Here is a 23,203-nt window from a genome sequence, read left to right as displayed (position 1 = left end):
TCCGCTTCTTGTCACGTGACTGGGCTAAACGCGCCGAATCTTCCGCCCGCGACTCCTTCGCCGTCCGTAGACCGACACGTCACTGCTCGTCCCTCAACCAAACTGCTCCGAGCGTGTTCTTTTCGTGCTCGGGCTCTCAAGAGCCGGCCTATCACGGCTGGGCAGTTGGACGAAGTCCCGCCTTCCTGGTACTAAGTGATATCTGTATTTTCCAGTTAAAACATGGGAGAGCGGCTGCGTTCACGCCTCCGAGTCTGACAGACAGTTCCAGAACCCTATCGCTCTCTTCAAGTGTCGAATTGTACCTGAACTAGCCAATGGGGAGCAGTCCGGGAGGCGGACCCGGCGCTGCCAGGGTTGGGTGCACCGTTGAACAGATGGCAGAGGGAGGCGAGCGGATTCCTGAGGAACGCCGGTCAGGTGAGAAGGCCTTGGGATGTAACTTGAGGATTAGCCGCAGGTGCAGTCCAAGGCGTTGGTGGGACTGAGCGAAGCGCAGGAGGTGCGGCTTTAATGGCGGCGGCTGTGGGCGCAGGCAGAGTCTGGGGCCTTGCAGAGGAGGGGGCGTGGGACGTGGTGTGGGGGGCATGGAAGGATGTGAGCGTCTGGGATGGATCATGCACATAGGCCAGGTGGGCGTGGGAAAGATGGGGCTCGGGCACCGACTAGTCCTGGGAGGGGGTGGCGCTTAGGATCCTTGGGTGGTGGGGTGTCCCACGCCGGGTGGTGCAGGAGGTGTTGAGTTCTGGGAAGATGGGAGACGGAGGGAGGGACCTGCTGTAGTGGGCAGAAGTGGGGGAGGGAGGGACAGGCGTGAGGAAGTGTGAGCAAATTGGAAACAAGAACCAGGGTGAGACAAGACGCCGCACTTTGCAGGCACAGTTGTAGTGGAGGATAGATGCCCAGTGTTTTAAGAAAAGTGTCTTTGCCGTTAAGCGATGTGCAAACACTACCAGTGAGCACAGTATAGAAACTCCCTTGAGATCCTGGCCTAAATTACCAGCTTCTTTACTCCGTTTCAAAGGAAAGGTTCTAGTGCTCTCATTTCCTCCGCTTAGTCTTCTAGGCATGTGGCTCCTATCAGCTCAGTAGTGGTAAGTTTTCCTGTTTCAGGCGTTGGAGAAAACAAGTACAGTCCTGAGGGATGTAACTGTGTTATGGACTTCCTAGAGTTAGGTGTTTATTTTTGATTGCAAGGTATGGTTTTCCTTTGGGACTATAATTAAAAATAAATGTACATCTGCTCCTCTGGGACAGTTAATTATGGAAAAAGATGCTTGAGTCCTTACTTTTGGAGCTAGGAATATATGATTCTTGATGCCCTCCACCTAGTCCAGTGTTAATTTTTTCCCTCCTTTCCTCTAGTAATAGTTGGAAAAAGATCAGGAGGGATCCAGGTTCCTTTTATTTTTTTTTCCTGCAGTCTTTAGTGTTGCATATTCTTTATCACTTAGCCCTTGACCAGCTTATGATTTAAGAAGGCAGTGCTGTTTTAAACAGAAATACCTATGCTCCTACTGAGTGCTGATAAAATATTGTTCATCAAGTGATCACCGTTCTGAATGGTCTGAATGGTCTAGAGACTACTTCCCTCCTTCAACATTTTATTTTAATCTAATACACCCCCCCCCCCCGCCCCACATACAGTCCAATCTTTTTTTTTTTTTGGCCTTAGTAGGGAAATTTTATTTTCTTTACCCTCCAGATCATTATCTGGTTCTGTCTCTCAGATCAGTGGCTTAAATCAGCAGTGTCAGTTACAGGATGCTTTGAGACAGCTGATGGGAAGTGGGTGTAGATTTGAGCAGCAGTTAAAGTGTGATAGAAGAGATTGAAAGTGCAGTGATCTGTCTGTGTGCCTCTCCCTCCCCTCCTGAGTGCATAACTACTTGTATTCCTGAAGAGTCGTGTGCTCTAGTTGACCCTGCAACCCCATTGGGATTTGGAACAGAAAGAAGCGTGTAGCCAGAAAGTTTGGAGCTGAAATTTAGGGATGTAAATGGTGCCGATTCAGTCATGACTTCTGTTTCTCAGCCTTCTGCTTTCACTTCTGTGCTCATTCCCTGCTTTCCTTCATACACTCCTGCCTTTTCTTGTATGCTGTGTTTCTCCATTTAATTATTCTTTTCTCTGTTTTCAGTCTTTCCTGTTTGCTTTGCCTCTCTTCCTCCAACCCTCTTTTTTTCTATGTGTTTCTTCTTTACTCCTGTCGTACCACACGATTGCCAGTTGTGCTCCTTGGTAGCTGCAAAGACTGAGAAACAGAATTATGGTGATAGAGTCTCATCATTCCTTTTCATCCTTGACTTACAGCTCTGACATGCCAACTTCCTTGTCTGTTGGTCATAATTCAGGGTCAGCTTGGGTCTCAGTTAGTCCTGACCCTCTCTTGTGTGTTCATTACTTCCTCTCTCTGTGGTTCTCTCCCACCATAAAATACAAAAGTGAATTAGCTAAATTGAAGGTGTTTGATATCTCATGGTCTTGGCTTTCCAGTTTTAGCTATTTGACTGTCATCTGTTGCCGCCCATTGATGTGAAGATGACCAAGCTGGGATTTTTGCGGTTGTCCTATGAGAAGCAGGACACACTTCTGAAGCTTCTGATTCTGTCGATGGCTGCTGTGTTATGTGAGTGTGCATGTGGACCTCCCTTTCTTCAGAATATGGAAGGGAGAAAATTTTGAAGAAAAAAAAAAATTAGCAATGGCTTTCTTAAATGCTTTGCTTTTCTTCCAGCAGATTGTAATGTGTTCTTTTTTAGTGTTCTCAACCAGTAGAATTTTGTGAAATCAAAAGAAACACAAGGATTGTAGAAGTTTGGACTAGTGATCATCTGGGAAAGAATGGGAAGCGTGCTGTGTCAATTTTGGTTTTTCTTAGAACTGAAAGTGGTACCAGAGACCCTGGGATACTGAGTTTTGTAAAAGATATTTGTCTTCCGTAGTTGCCTGCCTCAGTATTTCTGAAAGTCTTTCCAGCACTTATTCTGTTTTCTTAGGTTTTTCTTGCTCTTCATGAGTCATAAGTGGTCTAGATTCCCTTACTTCTTAGTTCACTCCAAAGCTAAGGCTGTGGAAAGGGGAGGTCAACGTATTAGAAGATGACCATGTAAATTAGGTGCAACACTAGTGGGTGAATGTGGTGTTATAGGCCTTGATAACAAGTAGTTAAATGTGTCCTACTTCAGTGGAAATGTGGGTATTATTGTCACGGGAAAATGAACTTCCTTGTTTCTTGTGTGTGGGAGGGATGGATAAATACTTGATTCAGTCATTATTTTGTATTTCCTGTGACTTCTGTGCTGGATAATACTACTGTCTGTGTAACATTACTATCTACTGTTGTTTTTCATGGTATATTGCCATTAAATATTAGTTCTCTGTTTTGTGCAGCATTCTCCACTCGTCTCTTTGCTGTCTTGAGATTTGAAAGTGTCATCCATGAATTTGATCCGTGAGTACCTTTGCTTGGTCTGGTATTTCCTTCAAGAAGCATTCAGGTTAATGGGTTTCAGATTCAAATTCCAGTGAACTCTTGGTAATGGGGATGTACTTTCTATGCATTTCTACAATGGTCCCCTTTTTGAAACATTTCCAGTGGAATTTGAGACCAAGTGAGTCTCTCAAACTTATAAAAAATGAGAGAGGCCTTGCTGGTGTGCCTACCTATTGCTTAAGACCTGGGTAAGCTAAGAGAAGTCTGACTTCTCAGCTTGGTTGACACTTAATGTTACAGGCTACGGGAAAGGGGACTGGGCCTGGTGTGTGTTTGAGGCTCAAGAGAAAAATCAGAGGTCGTAAACTTGAGATCCATGACTTTTTTCTGTTTAACAATTTGTGTGGTATAAATTGGGTCTGTCAGTTAAGTTCTAAGACATTGAGGAAAATTTAAAGTTGTGATTTTGATTAGGGATTTTATTAGCTAAAAAGAGGCATAGGTGAAAGACATTTACTGAGCTTCATTCTGTTCCAAGAGCTGTTGTACAGATTACCTATAAATCCTCCCAGTAACCCTATGAGATGGAGGTATTAGTGTCCCCTTTTTACAAATGTAACTGAGGCTGGCAGAGGCCATTCAAGGTCACATGTATAGTAAATGTTACATATATGGTAAATGTCACATGTATGGTAAATGTTAACACATATAATAAATGTTACATGTATAGTAAATGGAGGAGCCAAGATTTGAACTGAGGTTTGTCTCTGTTTCTAGACACTGGAGTAACTTGTATTACTGAAAGTTAAGGCTTCAATTAAAATTTAGAGAGCTAGAATCATAGAATCTTGATGCGTCATTGATATCATAAAAATAGAATATTAGGCTTATGGAACATTGATTCAAGTTTAATACCCACATAAGTTTGCAAGTTTGTCATATTGTTTTGGGTAGATATTTGAAAGCACTTTGGAGGCATACAGTCATCAATTTTTTTCCCTCAGGAATGAGATAACTTACATTCTTTTGGTTCTTGATCACCAGTATGTTAGGGCTTTTTCTCACACCCTCTAGATGAGTGAACATTGAGATGAGATGGTCAGGGAAAGCAAGAGTATCTGCTCTGTAGTCATAGAGACAGAAGGGATGGTACAGATCATGTGATTTGACACTTCCTTTTGCAGAGCAGGAAGCTGATGCCCAGAGTGTGACCCCAGGCCAGACCTTTTCCCACTAACTTGCACTTCTCTGTCTCACTCTGCTGCTCCTGCCATTAGGTGAAGGACATGATTCTGACACCTGGTGACTGCCTGCTACCCCTATCCTTTCTGTCTCTCTGACAGTTACCAAAATAACATTCGTCGGAATAAATAGAAGGATAGATATCTATGCCATCTGCTACTTTACTCACTTCAGCTGCTAAAATTTGACTGACCAAGGAGGAAATAGGGTTAGAGCAGTGGGCAGGAAAGATGGTTAGTCATAATCATCTTTAGTGATTAAACAGTTCTTTTCATTTTACTTGTTTATATTTTATTATTTGTAATAAATTTGTTAATATATATGTGATATATATAAATGAATTATATGATAAATTATATATATATATATACATAATATGTTATTTGTCTTTCTTTTTTACTTTTTAAATGAGAAACTTATGGGGCTTCATAGCTTGAGCCTAAAGAACTGTGTTTTTTTGTGTATAACTCTTAAGCATTTTGTATAAAATGCTTTTTATGTGATTTTTATTTTTATGCTACCATGTAGGTGGCATTCAGAACTATTTTAAATAACAACATGAGTAGATCTGATTACAAATTTAAATACCCATTAAGAGGTGTGTGTTATAGAGTAGACTAAAAAATGTTCATCCTGCATCTGGTGTTACACCCACATCTTTAGAGATGCTCCTCACTTGAAGTTCCCCGTGTGTCCTCGTGTGTGTTATGGAAATGTTCTTTTGTGTGTCGCTGTCACTTGAAAAGAGTCGAATCTGTTGGTGCCCACATCTCAGCTGTCCTGTCTTCTGAGTGCTTGAATCTTCTGGCTGGGGCTGATGCCTACTACATGCCAGCCTGGTGAAGTGTCCTTTGTTTAATTAGCCTCCAGTTGCATTTCCTTACGAGAGAAGCAGCGTTTAACTGAGACAAACGTGGAGCTGCAAATGAGGAGACTCGTGGTAATGTGAAGTGATTTTCCTGCTTCGCATACTTTCGGGTACCAAACTGACTTTGATTGGAGTGATAAGTTCCTCGGTGGTATAACCTGAGGAGCCAGATTCACTGCACACTGGGGCGAATACCTGGGTGTGGGGAGGAGCAGACACAGTTCTTCCCTGTCTTTCTGCAGGTACTTTAATTATCGCACCACCCGGTTCCTGGCTGAGGAGGGATTTTATAAATTCCATAACTGGTTTGATGACCGGGCCTGGTACCCCTTGGGACGAATCATTGGAGGAACAATTTACCCAGGTGAGGGGAACAGGATTTTTTTTTTCCTTACAGCAGTAACTTATTTGTATAATATGGAACAGTGTGTTTTATTCCTAATATCTTTGTTTTGTGACACTTGTAATTTCATTCTGATTACAGATTCGTAAAAGTAGATCCTATATAGAAGGGAGAACGTGTATGAGAGAGTGGGAGTGGGTAGCGTTTCATAAATTCTGGACTTCTCATTGAATGCACAGGATGGAAATTTATAGGCCTCCTGCAGCTGCTACGTTAGTGTTTCTGGTGGGTTGTTGAGACCTGTGTTACCACCGTATTGATAACTTGGATTTTCCCTTTCTTATTCCCTTGCGTTCTTTGTCTTAGGGGATAACCTATTGGCCTCTCTTCTTCCTGTTGCAGGCTTAATGATCACTTCTGCTGCAATCTACCATGTCCTCCATTTTTTCCACATCACCATCGACATTCGGAATGTCTGTGTGTTCCTGGCCCCTCTCTTCTCTTCCTTCACTACCATCGTCACGTACCACCTTACCAAAGAGCTCAAGGTGAAGGATTTGGGGTGACAGGAGGCTTGGGAATGGATGTTGTTGAACCTCTCTAGTAGATGCTAAAGGGTGGGGGACTGAGAGCTTAAGAAGGGCAGGGAGCTAGGGGCTAAAGACAGCTTTTGATGAGCCGAATTGCTAGTTTCATCCCAATCCCTCCCTAGAATATGTGGTGTCTTATCATTAACAACTGTTTGTCCATATAAGGGAATGTTTGAAGGTCAAATATAAATTGTTGTATATGGAAAAAGAATTTTTGTGTTAGTTTACTCATTACAGGACTGCCTTTTTTTTTTTTTACTGTCTATTTTTGGCTGCATTTTGTCTTCATTGCTTTGGGCAGATAGCGAGGGGGGGCTGCTTATTTGTGGTGGCATCTCTTAATGCAGAGCCTGGGCTCTAGGCACATGGACTTCAGTAGTTGCAGCTCGAGGGCCCTAGAGCACAGGCTCCATGATGGCAGCGCACGGGCTTACTTGCCCTGCAGCGTGTGAATCTTCCTGGACCGGGGATCTAACCTGTGTTCGCTGCATTGGCAGGTGGATTCTTATCCACCAGGCCACCAAGGAAGACTTAGGAAAAGAATATTTAAAGTGAGATTTAGATTTTGAATCTAGTGTCCCTCACAATCTAAGGGAGAGAGAAAATAGCTACAAGATATGTTCCAAAACAGGTAGTTCTTCTTACTGGAAACGGACACTTAGCTGAACAATTATTTGTTGATTTTTAAAGAAACATTTATTTAAAAATTCTGAAACCCCTTGGCTTTTATACTTAGAGTCTGTGATACGGGCTCTGCTTCCCCAGGTGTCTGCCTCGCTGACCCTGGCTCCTAGGATGCTGTTCTCTGTGGCTGTGGTGTCAGGGAGATACTGGATGTGCTAAACCAGTTGGAGGGCTTGGGAAACTTGAGTTTAGTTTGAAAGCTCTTTCATCCTTCTCCTTGCTGCCCTGTTCCAGATTTGACACTTATCAACAGACAGGTCCTTCCTCTTTCCTTGTGTGGGTTATATTTTGTTTTTCCTTTTTCCCGAGTTCACAGATTGACTCATAATATTCCAGCTCTATTATCTAAGCTGGTATCTTTAGTCTACTGTATATTACCACCTCTGTTTGTTGACTTTTTAGCTCAAATACTTATGTCTTCCTTTGTCTATGCTTGCATAGCTTTTAGGGGTGTGACTCGTGTTCCTGTGGTGTGCACATGTTGTTGAAGGGGGACTCAAATCTGGGGGTACTCCGACCCAGCCGCCCGTTCTGGGGCAGCATCTGCCTGATTTCATGGTTTGTCTGTTCTTAGCACACGTGTACTCAGTTTCAGACTTAGTACCATGGCAGGGAGGGAACTGGTTGTGAAGTGTGTAATTTTCTTGTGCTGCAAGCTTTCCTAGCATCACATCTCCCTTGCAAAGTGTCGAACTATTCTCTGGGCCCCGTAGAAGCAGATGGGACTAGTGGACCCTCTCCTCTCCCACAGCTGTGTTGGTGTTGACTTCCTGTTACCCCTCTTGTCTTACAGGATGCAGGAGCTGGGCTTCTTGCTGCCGCCATGATTGCTGTGGTTCCTGGCTATATCTCCCGGTCTGTGGCTGGCTCCTATGATAATGAAGGTAAGACTTAAAGTTCACCTTATTATCCAGTAGAGCTCTGTGAAGGGTAATAGAATCTGGGTTCAAATCTGCTATTTAGCAATAGGAAAAATGGTGTCTGGGTGAGAAGATTAGACGTGGGCAGGAAGGGACCTCAGACTGTTAAGTTTATATTCTGTCTCTCGTTTTCTCTAGAAAGGTAGCTGGTAATTTTCCTTAAATAAGGCCTCTGGCTCATCTCTGTATTCCTAAAAGGAGAGTTAGGTTTTAGGGTTGGATGGGTTTTTGTTATTGTTCATTCACTCAGTGGTATCTGATTCTTTTGCGATCTCATTTGCTGTAGCCCACCAAGCTCCAGGGTTGAATGATACTATTGTTTTAACACTGTAATCATTTGCTTTATTTTAGATGAAAGGAATGGATATTCTTAAAACCATAATGACTTTTATTGACTTATTTCCAAATCACTGTATTTATTGAATGTTATTGGTAATCAGTGTTAGGTATTACAGAAATAGTTAATGAATAAGAGTATGGGCTTATAGTTAAGGAATTACAGAGATAGATAATGAACAAAATAATTTAGCCCATAATCTATTAATGCAGATTAATGCAGACCTATAAAAATAAATCTAACGGGCAGATAGTATTGTATGCTATGAGAGAAATATGAACAGAGTACTTTGGGAGCGCAGTGAGAGAAGAGATTCCGATTTGGGGATCAGGGAAGGCTTTTTGGAAGTAGTTGTGTTTGAACTGGGCCCTGAAGTTGGAACTTCATTAGGCAAATATTAAAGAGCGAGGCAGTCAGGGCATAAAGACCACCTTGTGGTAAAACGCAGAAGCAAGGTGGTGCTTGATAGTATGGGATATCATTAGGACTCAGATAGCAGGTTCAGTGCCTGAAAAGAAGAGTAGCAATAATGACTAACACTGAGTGCTTGCTGCAGGCTAGATTCTGTTGCAAGTGCTTTACATGCAGTGGTTAAATTGGTCTTTATGACACATTTATGAAGTAGACACTATTATGGACTCTTTTTCTTTTACCAGAAACTAATTCAAAGAGATGTAGAGCAGTTACACTGTTACTGGGTTGTAGGTCTGAGATATGCAGGTAGTTTGTTGCAGATCAGAATTTAATATCCCAGTGTGGCTTTATTGAATTTTGTGTTCCTTCTGCAGGGATTGCCATCTTTTGCATGCTGCTTACCTATTACATGTGGATCAAAGCAGTCAAGACTGGTTCCATCTACTGGGCAGCAAAGTGTGCCCTTGCTTACTTCTACATGGTAACTCTTCACTCCCTTCTTCCAGGAGTCTCTCTATGTTTGCATACCTGTTGGGATTAACTGATGTAAACTGGAAGTAGCTCTTGGGGTTTGAGACCGTAGAGTAGAGGACAGAAGCCTTTATGGTCTCTTGTGTCCATACAGAGCCTAACCCAAGGCAGGCGGATGATAAGATAGAGGAAATTATTTTTAATTTTTAGAGGTCTCCAGATACTGTATTTCTTATGGATACATATTGGTTGGCTAGCTCTCTTTTCTGATATGTTTCCCTTAAATTTTTCCTTTCCTAACACATACTTTTTTCTGTTCAATCTTTCATTAACCCTGAGACTTCTTCCCTTAACTGTTTCGCTTGCTCACATTTCACGTGTATCCCTAAATCCTCCATGTGACCTTATAGTAGGTCGCATCCAGATTAACGCCGAGGGTTAGGGGCCTTTTGTTTTGTGATCACAATGACAAGAGCCATATAGAACAGAGGACTGAGTTAACAGTAATGGGTTTAATTTGATTTTCCTGTTTAAAGAAGTCAGTTACTTAAACTGTTTAAACCACTTGGCATTAATAAAATTTTTGGTTACTATAAAAAGGTGTTCTGTAAAAAGGTCACAGGTAACAAGGAGGAGTGCTGAGAGGAGCTGTCCTTTTTCCTCCTGTCCTAGGTCTCTTCCTGGGGAGGTTATGTGTTCTTGATCAACTTGATCCCTCTTCATGTACTAGTGCTGATGCTCACGGGACGTTTCTCGCACCGGATCTACGTGGCGTACTGTACTGTCTACTGCCTGGGCACCATTCTTTCCATGCAGATCTCCTTTGTGGGTTTCCAGGTGAGCCCTAGACTGAGTGGAGTTTTTAGTTTCTTCCACTTTTTTCCTAATCATCTCCAACTAAATTGATTTATCTTGGATTCTGGTGAGGATGTTAAAACTTACAGGTCTGACCTTGGACTGCTTGTGTTAACTGAAACAACAGAATCATTGGTCAATAAAGTCTGCCCCCTGAGAGGGTTAATATTTGTTCATGTCGTTTAATTGCTCTTAAGTTAGCTTAAGTTTGGGGAGAAGCAGGGGTATTTTGGTAGAACTGAGTTGATGTGAGTGATCACAGTTATCTTTTTCAGTCCTTCTTAATGTGAATGATCCCGTTCAGTAGTAATGACCCCTGAACTTGTTAATGGGGCCAAGTAATTAAGTCCTTTAGGAAGCAGAACATAGACCTTTTAACCACATTAACTCCATAGGGTTAAGAGACAGCTATTAAATCCGAGGAATGATGCGATATGTGTGATTTTTCATGTAAAATTCTTACGAAAAGTGGAACCCTTATTCAGCTCAGCAAGTATTCCTTTGCTCATCCCCTACAATGTGCAATTTGCTAATAACTGGGAAATGTAAAAAGTAAAGATGTGATCCTGGTCCTTAAGGAAGTCTTTCTGGGAAAGACACCCATGTAGCTCTCTGTGATGTAGTGGTCCTAGAAATGTAGTCTTGGACCAGCAGGCTCAGCAGCATCAGGGAATACATTAGAAATGCAAATTCAGGATTTGAATCTACTGAGTTTCAGAAGCTCTGGCGGTGGGGCTCAGCTGTCTGTGTCTGAACACCCCCTCTTCATTCTACCATGATTATGCTGCCTGGTGGAGTTTGAGAACCGTTTGTCTAAGTTACAGGAGAGATCTAAGGTGTGTAGATACAGAGGAGAGCAATGGATTTCAGCTTGGCAGAGTAGGAGGCAATAGTATTTGCTTGGGGCCTTGAAGGGAATTTTAATGAGTGCAAATTTTGGGAAAATGAGAAAATTACAGTCGAGGCTCAAGAAATAGCCTGAGCAAAGGCCAGACATGTGATATTGATAGAGTATGGTACACTTTGGACTCCAGGTATTCTGTGGAAATGTGGCAGGTAAATTAGACCCTCCCCTGGATTGGCCCTAATTCCTTGGTAGCCTCAGAACTCATTGGACCCTTTGGTCTGAACTTGGTCTGGATAATTCAGGTCCAGGCTGGACCCGTTGTTTTCCTGACATTCTCACACATCTGCTTTCACCTGCAGCCCGTCCTTTCATCAGAGCACATGGCAGCCTTTGGGGTGTTTGGTCTCTGCCAGATTCATGCCTTTGTGGATTATCTACGCAGCAAGTTGAATCCACAGCAATTTGAAGTTCTTTTCCGAAGTGTCATCTCCCTAGTGGGCTTTGTCCTTCTCACCATTGGAGCTCTCCTCATGCTGACAGGTAGGAAAGGCTTTTAGTATTAAGTATAAATGGGTATGAACATAGCATAAACTCCGAAAACATGGGTTATTTCCTGACCACAGGAAGATGCATTCTTTTTCTCCCCTTTGTCTTGATTTCATGCATGTAAAATCCATATTACACACTCAATCCATTTGTCAGCCAGTGTTTGGATTCAGCATAGAAAAAAGATCTTATTAGATCAGTATTTAATCTCAGAAGACTCACACTTGGTAACAGAACTATATTTACCATGCTTATCTTTCTCTTTTTTTTTGTCCTTTTCTTTCCTATATTGGTAGGGTAGGAGAAATCCTAACATTGTTTGCCCTACAACGTGACTTCATCTAATCCTAAATGACAGAACTGTGTCTGTTTAGTTTGGTTAGCATTGCACATTTTCCTCACGTGATGTCTCAGAGTCTAATTTGATTTTGCCCAGTCCTCTGTATTGTCTAATTCAGAGCAACACTGGAGGACGGCCTGACTTAGTTTATAGCATTGGCCTTGGTTTGACCAGATTTAGTCTAACCCTTCCAGGAAGCATTTCCACCTTCCTTCTCTGAGTTTATCATACAGCCTGACTTTATTCTGCTGACTGTGCTGACATAAGTACTCTCAAATTTGAAAGAAAGGAATCAGTGAAGTTCTCAAGGTATTCGTGACATTTAGACAAAAACCTAGTCTTGCTTTGTCTCAGAGAATCTTATTAAAATGGAAAGTTATGATTAGTTAGGATCAGATGTTATTTTGTTTCAGAAGTAATTGTGAAATATTTGTTGCCTCTTTGCTGCTAGGAAAAATATCTCCCTGGACCGGGCGTTTCTACTCACTGTTGGACCCTTCCTATGCTAAGAACAACATCCCCATCATCGCCTCCGTGTCTGAGCATCAGCCTACGACCTGGTCCTCGTACTATTTCGACCTACAGCTTCTTGTCTTCATGTTTCCAGGTCTGTCTGCCTTGTTCTGAAGTGGTCTTCTTTGCAAGAATTATTTGATTGAAAATAAGTAAAATACCCCCATCCATATATTTTTATTGTTTTTGTTTTTTGCCTGTGTATTTATGTGGTACAGAAGATGGCTAAACACGTTTTTCTAATATTTGAAGCAGAATGGAAATCAGAAGTTGAACAATTGCAGATACTGGCAAGTTCAGAGTGTCACAGTTTTCTGTTCAGTTGTATTATAAAATTCAACTCTAATTCAGATTTTTTTTTAGTACTTCTAGTGTACCCAACCCCTCATCCCTGACTCCTTCCCATTTATCTTCTTGATATTATTTTGATAGTAGGCATAGCTGATTGTAAAGCTTCTTCATCTAACTTACCTTCTGGCCAGTTCAGAGATAAGAATTTACCACTGGTAGGGAACTTTTTTTTTTAATTGAAATAACTATATTTTTTCTTACTATGAAAATAAGTTGTCTTTTATACGAATAGAGACAAATATTAAAGTTTCAGGAGTTCTCACCACACACCTGTTGCTCCTGTTAACAGTTGGAATGTATATTCATCCAGTTGTTTACTGATTAAAAGTCAGATGATAGAGTTTTTCTCCTGACTTCTAAAATTTTATAATCATAATTTGTTATTTAGGATTACGTCAGTGAAATAGTGTTTAAGATACAGCATTTGTTAATTTTTTAAGTACAGAGGTATGTAAAGAAGGTGGCAAATGGTCCATAAACTTCCAAAGCAAAATTTTAATTGATGTGTTTTATTCTGTTTTATAAATATTCTGTAGTTAAATACCTCCTTTATGTTGGACATTTAGGTGGTTTCAGATTTTGTGCTATTTTAGAGTGCCATAGTAACATCTTTGCATGTGTCTGATTGTTTTTCCAGCTCTTCACTTCTTTTTTCCCTTTATTTTTGTAGTTGGTCTCTATTACTGCTTTAGCAACCTGTCTGATGCCCGGATTTTCATCATCATGTATGGTGTGACCAGCATGTACTTTTCAGCTGTAATGGTGAGGAATGCCTTCAGTCCTGGTGCAGCTTTCCATCTTGACTCCGGGGGTTTTCTTCTTCCCCCAGCACGGGAGGATGCAGTGCTGGAATGCCCTCAGTCCTGGTGCAGCTTTCCATCTTGACTCCGGGGGTTTTCTTCTTCCCCCGTCACGGGAGGAGTCAGTGCTGACAGCTGTGCAGAGGCTTCCTTCTGAGCACTTGAGGGGCTGCGTGGTAAAGCTGCTCACTGTTGTTGACCTTTCCCGGAAAGGTACAGGGTACTCACATTTTCTGATTGTGAGGCCCACCTTTCTTGGATTTGTACCCTTGTGTCAGGGAGAGGCCCTGTGCAGGTTCTTTCCTCCGTCTTCCTGGAGTCTCAAAAAGGGAGATGATGTTTTTTTCTTAAAGGCTTGGGTGCTGAGTGCCAGATTGTTAAAAGGAGAGAGGAGAGATTTTATATATTGCAGTTAAAGACAGTGCTTCTCAGACTTTTTTGATTCCAAACCACGATTAAGAAATACTTTTTATAGCCTGTCATTACTCAAGATGTACATACATTCATACATGTAGAACTGGGGGGAAAAAAAAAAGTTTAAAAAAAACCCACATAACTTCTATTTTAGATGTGTCAAGTATTTTCTCTCCTTTTTGTTCTGTTCCATTGACAGACCATGTTTGTTGAAAACCCCTAAACAGATGTCATCATCTACTAATAGGTTGAAACCTGTAATTTGTAAAACACCAATTAGATTGTGATCTCACTTCCTGTTTTTTAGGTGCGTCTGATGCTGGTGTTGGCGCCTGTTATGTGCATTCTTTCTGGCATTGGAGTCTCTCAGGTGCTGTCCACTTACATGAAGAATTTGGACATAAGTCGACAAGACAAGAAGAGCAAGAAACAGCAGGATTCTACTTACCCTATTAAGAATGAAGTGAGAAGCGACACATAGAACAGGCTGGGGGAACTGCGTGTGTTGTGTGTGTGCACGCACGTGTGCAAGCATCTGTGGGGTGTTTTTTGAGTGAGGGGGAGTAAAGTGGAACACTGTCACCAGAAGTTAGGATTAATTCATATAGCCTCTGACTTATTTTGGTTCATTTTTTCTAAATCATTGACTGTCTGTAAGAAGCTATTCTGTGCTATTGTAAATTTAATTTGGTTTAGACACAATTCTTCTTGTCTAGGTGGCAAGTGGCATGATACTGGTCATGGCTTTCTTTCTCATTACCTACACCTTCCACTCGACCTGGGTGACCAGTGAGGCCTACTCTTCTCCCTCCATTGTGCTGTCTGCTCGTGGTGGAGATGGCAGCAGGATCATTTTTGATGATTTTCGAGAAGCGTACTATTGGCTTCGTCACAATACTCCAGAGGTGAAAATTTGGGAGGTGTGGGATTGTGGGGTAGGAGGACGGGAAAGACATTTGCTGTTACAGTGAATCAAATAGCTTTTAGATGGTAGAAAGCTTGGAGAAATTGAAACTATAGAACCTGGTGCTGAATGGGCCTTAAAGGTCAACCTCCACTCAAGTTAGGATGTCTTCTGTAGCAGTGCTTCCTGGTTCAGATTATCTGCACTCTGCTTGGACATTTGTATTGACAGCATGGTGACATTATTGTGAGGTAGGCCATCCCAATTATAAAAGAGAAAGGTTAACAGTAATGCATGTTTATTGTAGAAAAATCAGAAAACAGAAGCAAAAAACAAAGACACAAATTTTCTATAAAGGATCACCTAATGATAACCACTTTTAATATTTTGGTTTATACCTTTGGAGCATTTCCTTTCCAGTAGTTACTAAGATTGGCAATTGTGAGTTAGATTCTTATAAGAATTTCTTTTTCTTTATTCGTCATATCCTGCGATTTATCCCCTCCCACCTCCTACCTCCTTTCTTTATAGGAGCTGATTTTTATGATATTGTTTATGATCATTTTTTATGATGATCATTTCTCTGATGACACCAAGTTGTTTATTTGGAAATATTACATAGCTCCCTACACCTCCCATGCCATTATGTTTATTTTTATAAGATTATCTGGAATGAAAGTATTGGCAATGTTGGATTGTGTAATTTGCCTTAAGATTTCATTATGGTATACAAAGGTAGGACCAGGTGCCAAGATTTATTTTCTTGTTAGGCACGCGTTATTCTGCAAAGAGTCAGACACAACTGAACGACTGAACTGAACTGAACTGATTCTGTAAAGATGTTAATTAGCTGTATGTTAATTCCTGTCAAATGCCCTTCCACTACTAGTATTTTATTTTTGGAGTTGGTGAGACACTTGTAATTTCTGTTTCTCATTCTTCTTTTCAGGATGCGAAGGTCATGTCATGGTGGGATTATGGCTACCAGATTACAGCTATGGCGAATCGGACGATTTTAGTGGATAATAACACGTGGAATAATACCCATATATCTCGAGTAGGGCAGGTAAGGTGAAGGGGTCATTTGAGTGTTTGATGCACAGGGTCTCATGGGAAATACTTCTCCACCAGGGATCATATGGCCTGGAATTTCGCTCTGAGAAATGTGCATGTGTTTTTCTAGGCAATGGCATCCACAGAAGAAAAAGCCTATGAGATCATGAGGGAGCTTGATGTCAGCTATGTGCTGGTCATTTTTGGAGGCCTCACTGGGTATTCTTCAGATGGTAATGAAATTGATTATATTTCTAGCTACAAGACTAAGAAAACTAGATGAAATCTCCTACTTTTCTATCCTTTTACTAATCTTATCAACATATTTTCTTAGTTGATACATATATGCAACTTGAGGTTTGGTTATTTTGATTTTTGTTTCAAACAAGTAGGAAGTAGATGTAAAGAATTCTCGTGCATGTATGAAAAGTGAAAGTGTTAGTCACTCAGTCATGTCTGACTCCTTGTGACCTTATGGAGTGTAGCCTGCTGTGCTCTTCTGTCCATGGGATTCTCCAGGCAAGAATAGCCATTTCTTCCTCCAGGGGATCTTCCCAACCCAGGGATTGAACTGGGTCCCCTGCATTGCAGGCGTATTCTTTACCATGAGCCTCCAGGGAAGCTCCATGCAAGTATGCTGCTGCTGCTAAGTCGCTTCAGTCATGTCCGACTCTGTGTGACCCCATAGACGGCAGCCCACCAGGTTCCCCTGTCCCTGGGGTTCTCCAGGCAAGAACACTGGAATGGGTTGCCATTTCCTTCTCCAATGCATGAAAGTGAAAAGTGAAAGTGAAGTCGCTCAGTCGTCTTTGACTCTTAGTGACCCCTTGGACTGCAGCCTACCAGGCTTCTCCGCCCATGGGATTTTCCAGGCAAGAGCACTGGAGTTGGGTGCCATTGTAAGTATGGCATGTTATAATTGTCTGAAGACCTAGGAATAGTTCCACAAGCAGTGAACAATAAAGAAAATAAGGCCTCTGAAAATGAGCTTAAGAATTAGCATTTTTTAGTGGGTTTAAGCCATAGAATCATCTCCCAACTTAAAATGTTTCTCATATATATATATATATGTGTGTGTGTGTGTGTTTGTGTGTGTGTATATATACATATATATATATGGCGTATGTTAACCATGTTCCTTATAATTATTAGCAAATCCTGTGGTTAGAAGAATCATCCAAATACAGTTCTCTGCCTCAAAAAAACCTTGAAAAACTTAAAGCAATACCTGTTTCAACTTTAAAAGGTTAAACACTTCTGAAAGTTTATAATAAAAATGGTGCTTCTGCTTCTAAACCACCTTATAATATCAGTTCCCAGGAAAATTATTCCTTCAGTTATTTCTTCTAGTACTTATATTCATATTTCTAAATAATATGTATATTCTATTCACAGATCGATCATTTTAGATACGCTTTATCAACTTCTTGTACTAGATAAGGAATTTAGTTCTCTGTATTTCCCTCTCCCGCTTCTCATCTTGAATCTTCTCATTAGAGTTAGTGATCAGTTTTTGGTTAAATCCAGATAAAGCATTTTCACAATCATGACTAAATAAATACTGTGCACTGCTGAGTCAACCTGTACACTGGGGTTAACATTCTTATCTAGAATAACTTGTTTTCCTGCAGTTAATAATTACCTCTTATTTCTATCTTAATTTTCTTTGACTATATGGTTGCTTCTTAGAGATGTTCAAATTTTAGATTGTATCTGGCTTCTGATATGGACAGACTTACCGGATTCACCTGGATTGAAAGTATAAAGTGTCAGTATAATGTAGTAAGACTAGTTTCTATGTGTGTCTTGTACAGGCAGAGGAGGAATGACAATAGCCGGGCTGTGTTCCCGTGGACTTGCACTTTCACAAACAATTGCTTCGGCACTATTTGGTTATGTGTGACTCTAGGTTTTTTTCTTATTGATAATAATAATATATGCAAAAAGTACAGAAAGTTTTTTGTGTATGTATGTGTGCTTATGTGTTTGTATGCATATGTATTTTTATATGTGTGAATGTATACACATAGGTGGTAGAAATAGATGGTTCCCTAAAATCTTTAGTATTCCATGAGACATATATGTATCTGTCTACCACATTTTCTTATTAGGTCATCTGTTGATAGACTGAGGTTATTTCCATATCTTGTTTATTTTGAGTAATGCTGCAGTGAATACTGATTTCTCTTGGGAATAGTGATTTCATTTCTTCTGGGTATATATCCCAAGAAATGGGATTTCTGGATTACATGGTGGTTCTATTTTGAATTTTTTGAGGAACCTACTTACTGACTCCTATAGTGTCTGTACCAATTTAGATTACAACCAGCAGTGCACAAGGATTCCCTTTATTTAGCATCTTTACCAGCATGACTTTTGTCTTTTTGACAAGAGTCATTCTAGCAGGTATGTGGTGATGCCTCATTGTAGTTTTGATTTGCCTGCGTGCATGCTCAGTTGCTCAGTGGTGTCCGAGTCTTTGCGACCCGTTGACTGTAGGGCATGCCAGGCTTCCCTTGTCCTTCACTGTCTTCTGGAGTTTGCTCAAACTCATGTCCAGTAAGTTGGTGACGCTATCCAACCATCTCATCCTCTTTCGCTCCCTTTTCCTCCTGCCCTCCATCTTTCCCAGCATCATGGTCTTTTCCAGTGAGTCAGCTCTTCACGTCAGGTGGCCAAAGTATTGGAGTTTCAGCTTCAGCAGCAGTCCTTCCAATGAGTATTCAGGACTGATTTCCTTTAGGATGGACTAGTTTGATCTCCATGCTGTCCAAAGGAGTCTCAAGTCTTCTCCAGCATTCCAATTCAAAAGCTTCAGTTCTTCGGCAACTCAGCCTTCTTTATGGTACAACTCTTACATCCTTACATGCCTACTGGAAAAACCATAGCTTTGACTATACAAACTTTTATTAACAAAGTGATGTCTCTGCTTTTTAATACACTATCTAGGTTTGTCATAGCTTTCCAAGGAGCAAGCATCTTTTAATTTCATGGCTGCAGTTACCATGAGCAGTGATTTTGGAGTTCAGGAGAATAAAATCTGTCACTGCTTCTACTTTTTTCCCATCTATTTGCCATGAAGTGATGGGACCAGATGCCATGATCTTAGTTTTTTGAATGCTGAGTTTTAAACCAGCTTTTTCACTCTCTTCTTTCACCCTCATCACAATGCTCATTAGTAGCTTTCTTATTTTTATAACTTTAGAGTTATATGGTACTGTATGCCACTAGGAAAGGATTAGAAATAATGAACTTTCATTATGTGATTTAGCTGTAGCTACCTTGGTATAAAGCAGTTTTTTTCTTTTTCTAGACATCAACAAATTTCTGTGGATGGTCCGGATTGGAGGGAGCACAGATACAGGGAAACACATCAAGGAGCACGATTATTATACTCCAACTGGGGAGTTTCGTGTGGACCGTGAGGGCTCTCCAGTGCTGCTCAACTGCCTTATGTACAAGATGTGTTACTACCGATTTGGACAGGTTTACACAGAAGCCAGTAAGTGATTCCTGAGAACCTTAACAACAGTAAGAAGAGTAGTAGCTAACACATACAGGATATTTTTTATATTCCAGGCACTGCTCTAAATGCTTTATTTCTACTAATTCATGTAATCCTTACAGCCGTCCAAAAGGTTGATGCTAATATTATTCCCATTTTATATGTGATGAAATTGAGGTACAAATAGGTTCCTTAACTGCACAAGGTCCTATAACTAGTGCTGAGTCAGGTTAAACTCAGGCAGTCTGGCTCTAGAAAAGTCTGTGCTTTTATTCATTACTTTTTTTACCTCTCAGTAAAAGGTGTTTTACTGGAGAAAGGATTATGAAAGGGAATAGAGTATGATAAAGGACTTTACATTTCTTCAGATAAATTGAAAGGAATGTGCTTAGGTTAAGTCTTTCCTTCTGACTCACAATTTCTTGGCTCTGCAATTGGGACTGTTTCGTGGATGCAGGCTGTGACATCTGGAAAGTTCTTCTCTGTCCCATGGAAGGGTTACTGGTGTGTCCCAGAGGTCCTGGGTGGTAGTCCTCAGGAATAGAGGTGCTTGGAGGTCAGGCCTCTGTCTTTTAGAAGAGAGAACCTCCGTGGACTCTGCCAAGCACCATCTTGAGGAAGATGTGAGTTAGGCTAGCACTCAATTTGACCTTCCTGACTGATGTCCTTTTTTGTAGGCCCTACTCTCTACACAAACTGCATGCTAGGGAGTAACATTCCAGTGGGATGATTTAGCACATGGACTTACTGTTTCCTTAGGAAATGAGCACTGTAGAAAGAAATTTATCATCTTTTTTCCTGCCTTTCTAGAGCGTCCACTAGGCTATGACCGTGTCCGGAATGCTGAGATTGGGAATAAAGACTTCGAGCTTGATGTCCTAGAAGAAGCATACACCACAGAACATTGGCTGGTCAGGATATACAAGGTGAGCAGGTGTTACACTGTGAAAGCAGCTCTAGTGCTTAAAAATAGGCCACGTATTTCTAAAATAGGGATATTTCTGTGTCTGAAAAATAGCTTGCTTGGAATTTTTCTTTCATTTTAGATTGTTCTTAGTAGACACCCCAGTCTGCTGTCATTCTGGCAGTGGTTACAGTGATATTTTCCCAGTTGGAGTTAGGCTTGGTCTGTTTTAGTAATTCTCAGGCTTGGGGGAGGTAGTAGGAGAGTGTATGTGTTGTTCGAACTATGTTTTCTTCTCTCCCACTGAAGAATTTATGGCATAGAGAGTCACATCAGTTCAGTTCAGGCGTTCAGTCGTGTCCATGGACCGCAGCACGCCAGGCCTCTCTGTCCATTACCAACTCCTGGAGTCTGCCCAGACTCATGTCCATCGAGTCAGTGATGCCATCCAACCATCTCATCTTCTGTCGTCCCCTTCTCCTCCCACCCTCAATCTTTCCCAGCATCAGGGTCTTTTCAGATGAGTCAGCTCTTCACATCAGGTGGCCAAAGTGTTGGAGTTTCAGCTTCAATATCAGTCCCTCCAATGAACACTCAGGACTGATCTCCTTTAGGATGGATTGATTGGATCTCCTTGCAGTCCAAGGGACTCTCAAGAGTCTTCTCCAACACCACAGTTCAAAAGCATCAATTCTTCAGTGCTCAGAGTCACATAGAAGTGTGTTATATCTCTTACATAAGAAAAGGTTGAGAACCTTTGCTGTATTTGGAGGATAGATCATTTACACAGCTCCTTACAAGGTACCCTGAGAAGCTCAGCAGAGAATAGCTAGTCTCACACCAGAGGCAAACCAGGGAGCAGAATCCAGTGTAATGCCTTCCTGTCTGGGTGAACCCAACTCAGTAGAAAAGCTCTCCCGTGCTGACCTGATTATAAACGTTAAACTGATACCTTTGTGTTGCAGGTGAAGGACCTGGATAATCGAGGCTTGTCAAGAACATAAATGTTACGTCTGGTTCTGATCTGCTTCGCACTGAGTGCGTCCCATTTAGGGCGCTGAAGATGGTTTAAAAAATATGCCGTTGATATGAACAGAGCGCGATGAGATTAGAATTGTCCGGAGGTTTTGCCCTGGGCAGTGTGGGCTGGGCCAAATGGAATGATCTTTTAATTCTGAGCAGGTTACCAAATGAAATGTCATGGCTTTACTTTGGTCAATTAAAGGGGGGAATTTTTTTTAAATGTGCCTTATTTGTTTTGACTTATAACTGATTTGAGGAAGCCTAAAGTTTATGCCAGGCTGGTAGAAGGACAGAGAGCAGACCTCATCTGTGGTCTTAGCTCTCTAAATGAGCCATGTTTGGGGGCATTCTGTCATTCTCCCTCTCTCAAATCAGGAAAACTATCAAGGACTAGCCGATCCTACATACACAGTTTTGTCATTTCAAAAACTGCAGCACCTAGCCCAATGCCTTGCACATAGTGGGTGCTCATTAAGCATTTACTGAATGAATAAAAGTTCACGGGACCAGAGGAGTGCCATTTCTGGGTAGGAAAGGCAGCTGTGTTGCCATAATGTCTCTGTTCAACATCGCTTGTCCTTAGCGGTGCTTTGACTACAAAGGGACAGGAGGTGGCTACCCAGACCTGATCACACCAGTCTTCTTTGGGACTAGCCTAGGTATTTTTGTGTGTTTTTATTTTTGAGCAGGAGTTCATCCAGGGAGACTAAATCAATAGTTTTGAAGACTTGAGGCAAACAGTACAGTGTTCTCAATGGAACAGAAGAATCTCCTCCAACATTATGTATAGAACTTGATGGTCAGTAGGTGTTCTTGAATTAGCTGACTTGTAACCATACATAGCTATTTGAAATCTCGCTTTTTAGCATTCTCACCCATCCATGATATAGTCCATGTCTCTGCTCGTTTCCTTTAGCTTGTGCACTCAGCCTGTTGGTTTTACTTAAAGGTGAGCTGCTTTTGTCCCTTTGTCTCAGCTTCTTTATTATTACATCTTACTAAGAAGCTCTGTGATCTGGTTTTGAAGGCCTTGCCAAGTTAGCTACAGAAAGCACAGGAGTCCCATCATATTTAATGTCAGGACAAACAGCCTTATGTTCAGTTATACTAGGGTATTTTAAGACTTATATCAGTGAGATATATAAACCCTTAGTTATTTGAAAAAAAAAAGAAAAAGGTAACTCTTTTCTGTTACCTGTTTAAGAAATAGGAGCAATGACATGACTTTCAGATAAGTCAGAATGGTGTTCCTAAAGGTGTACCTGTGTACCCAGGAAGCAGCCTTCCAAGACAATTTATGAATCAGGTGCTTCAATTGTGGGTGAGATTTAGAACTGATGTTAAGACTTGACTTACTGTATGTAAATACATGATTTATATACAGAATTCCTTCCTAGTGGAAGAGGTTGTTCTAAGGTGGTTTTTTTTTTGTTTTTAAACCAATGGGATACCAGAGATCATTAGTGTCTTCCTCTGTAAGCATGATAACCCTTTATCACCGCACTTGCTGCTCTTATGATTTTGTTACTTTCTAGACTACATGAAGCTATATATATATATTTTTTAATTACTTGTAATTTCCACTTTACAGTGAACTGAGTGTAAAAAAACATTAATTCTAAAAAGAGACAACACTGTTTTCAACCCCCCTCAGAGGTACCCAAAGGTTCAGGTACTTTCAACTCTGCTGATTCTCACATTACTTACCTCTATATCATTAAATAACTTGCTTTATTTTGCTCTGTGTTGGGTCTTCAATTTTTAGTATCATCTGTTGACTTTCTGGTGTGGAAAATGAGGATTTAGCTCTTTTTCACCATCCTGCTATTCCCATGGACACATC

The 23,203-nt window shown here is 41.1% G+C and overlaps 1 protein-coding gene across 3 annotated transcripts; it reads left to right on the top strand.

The window, feature by feature from the left end:
* Positions 1-368: 368 nt before the first annotated feature.
* STT3A (STT3 oligosaccharyltransferase complex catalytic subunit A) lies at positions 369-21,580 on the top strand. Of its 3 annotated transcripts, none has more exons than XM_086385497.1 (18): positions 369-420; positions 2,497-2,629; positions 3,394-3,454; positions 5,789-5,910; positions 6,292-6,437; positions 7,957-8,047; positions 9,209-9,315; positions 9,978-10,142; positions 11,367-11,547; positions 12,345-12,500; positions 13,428-13,519; positions 14,279-14,434; positions 14,688-14,876; positions 15,825-15,941; positions 16,059-16,161; positions 19,242-19,430; positions 20,244-20,359; positions 21,303-21,580. In XM_086385497.1, exons 2-18 carry the CDS (start codon positions 2,542-2,544, stop codon positions 21,339-21,341), a joined length of 2,118 nt encoding a protein of 705 aa, XP_086241623.1. In that variant the 5' UTR covers positions 369-420; positions 2,497-2,541; the 3' UTR covers positions 21,342-21,580. The 3 variants fall into 3 exon arrangements, with proteins under 3 accessions (XP_086241623.1, XP_086241624.1, XP_086241626.1); XM_086385498.1 differs by having other exon boundaries at positions 369-502; XM_086385500.1 differs by having other exon boundaries at positions 369-632.
* Positions 21,581-23,203: the final 1,623 nt, after the last annotated feature.

This window comes from Bos grunniens, chromosome 29 (assembly GCF_055505025.1).
Source record: "Bos grunniens cultivar Pamir isolate PY7600 chromosome 29, Bosgru_T2T1.0, whole genome shotgun sequence".
Classification (NCBI taxonomy): Eukaryota; Metazoa; Chordata; class Mammalia; order Artiodactyla; family Bovidae; genus Bos; species Bos grunniens.
Note: the sequence above shows the minus strand (reverse complement) of the source record. Positions and strands in the feature narration are given on the sequence as shown.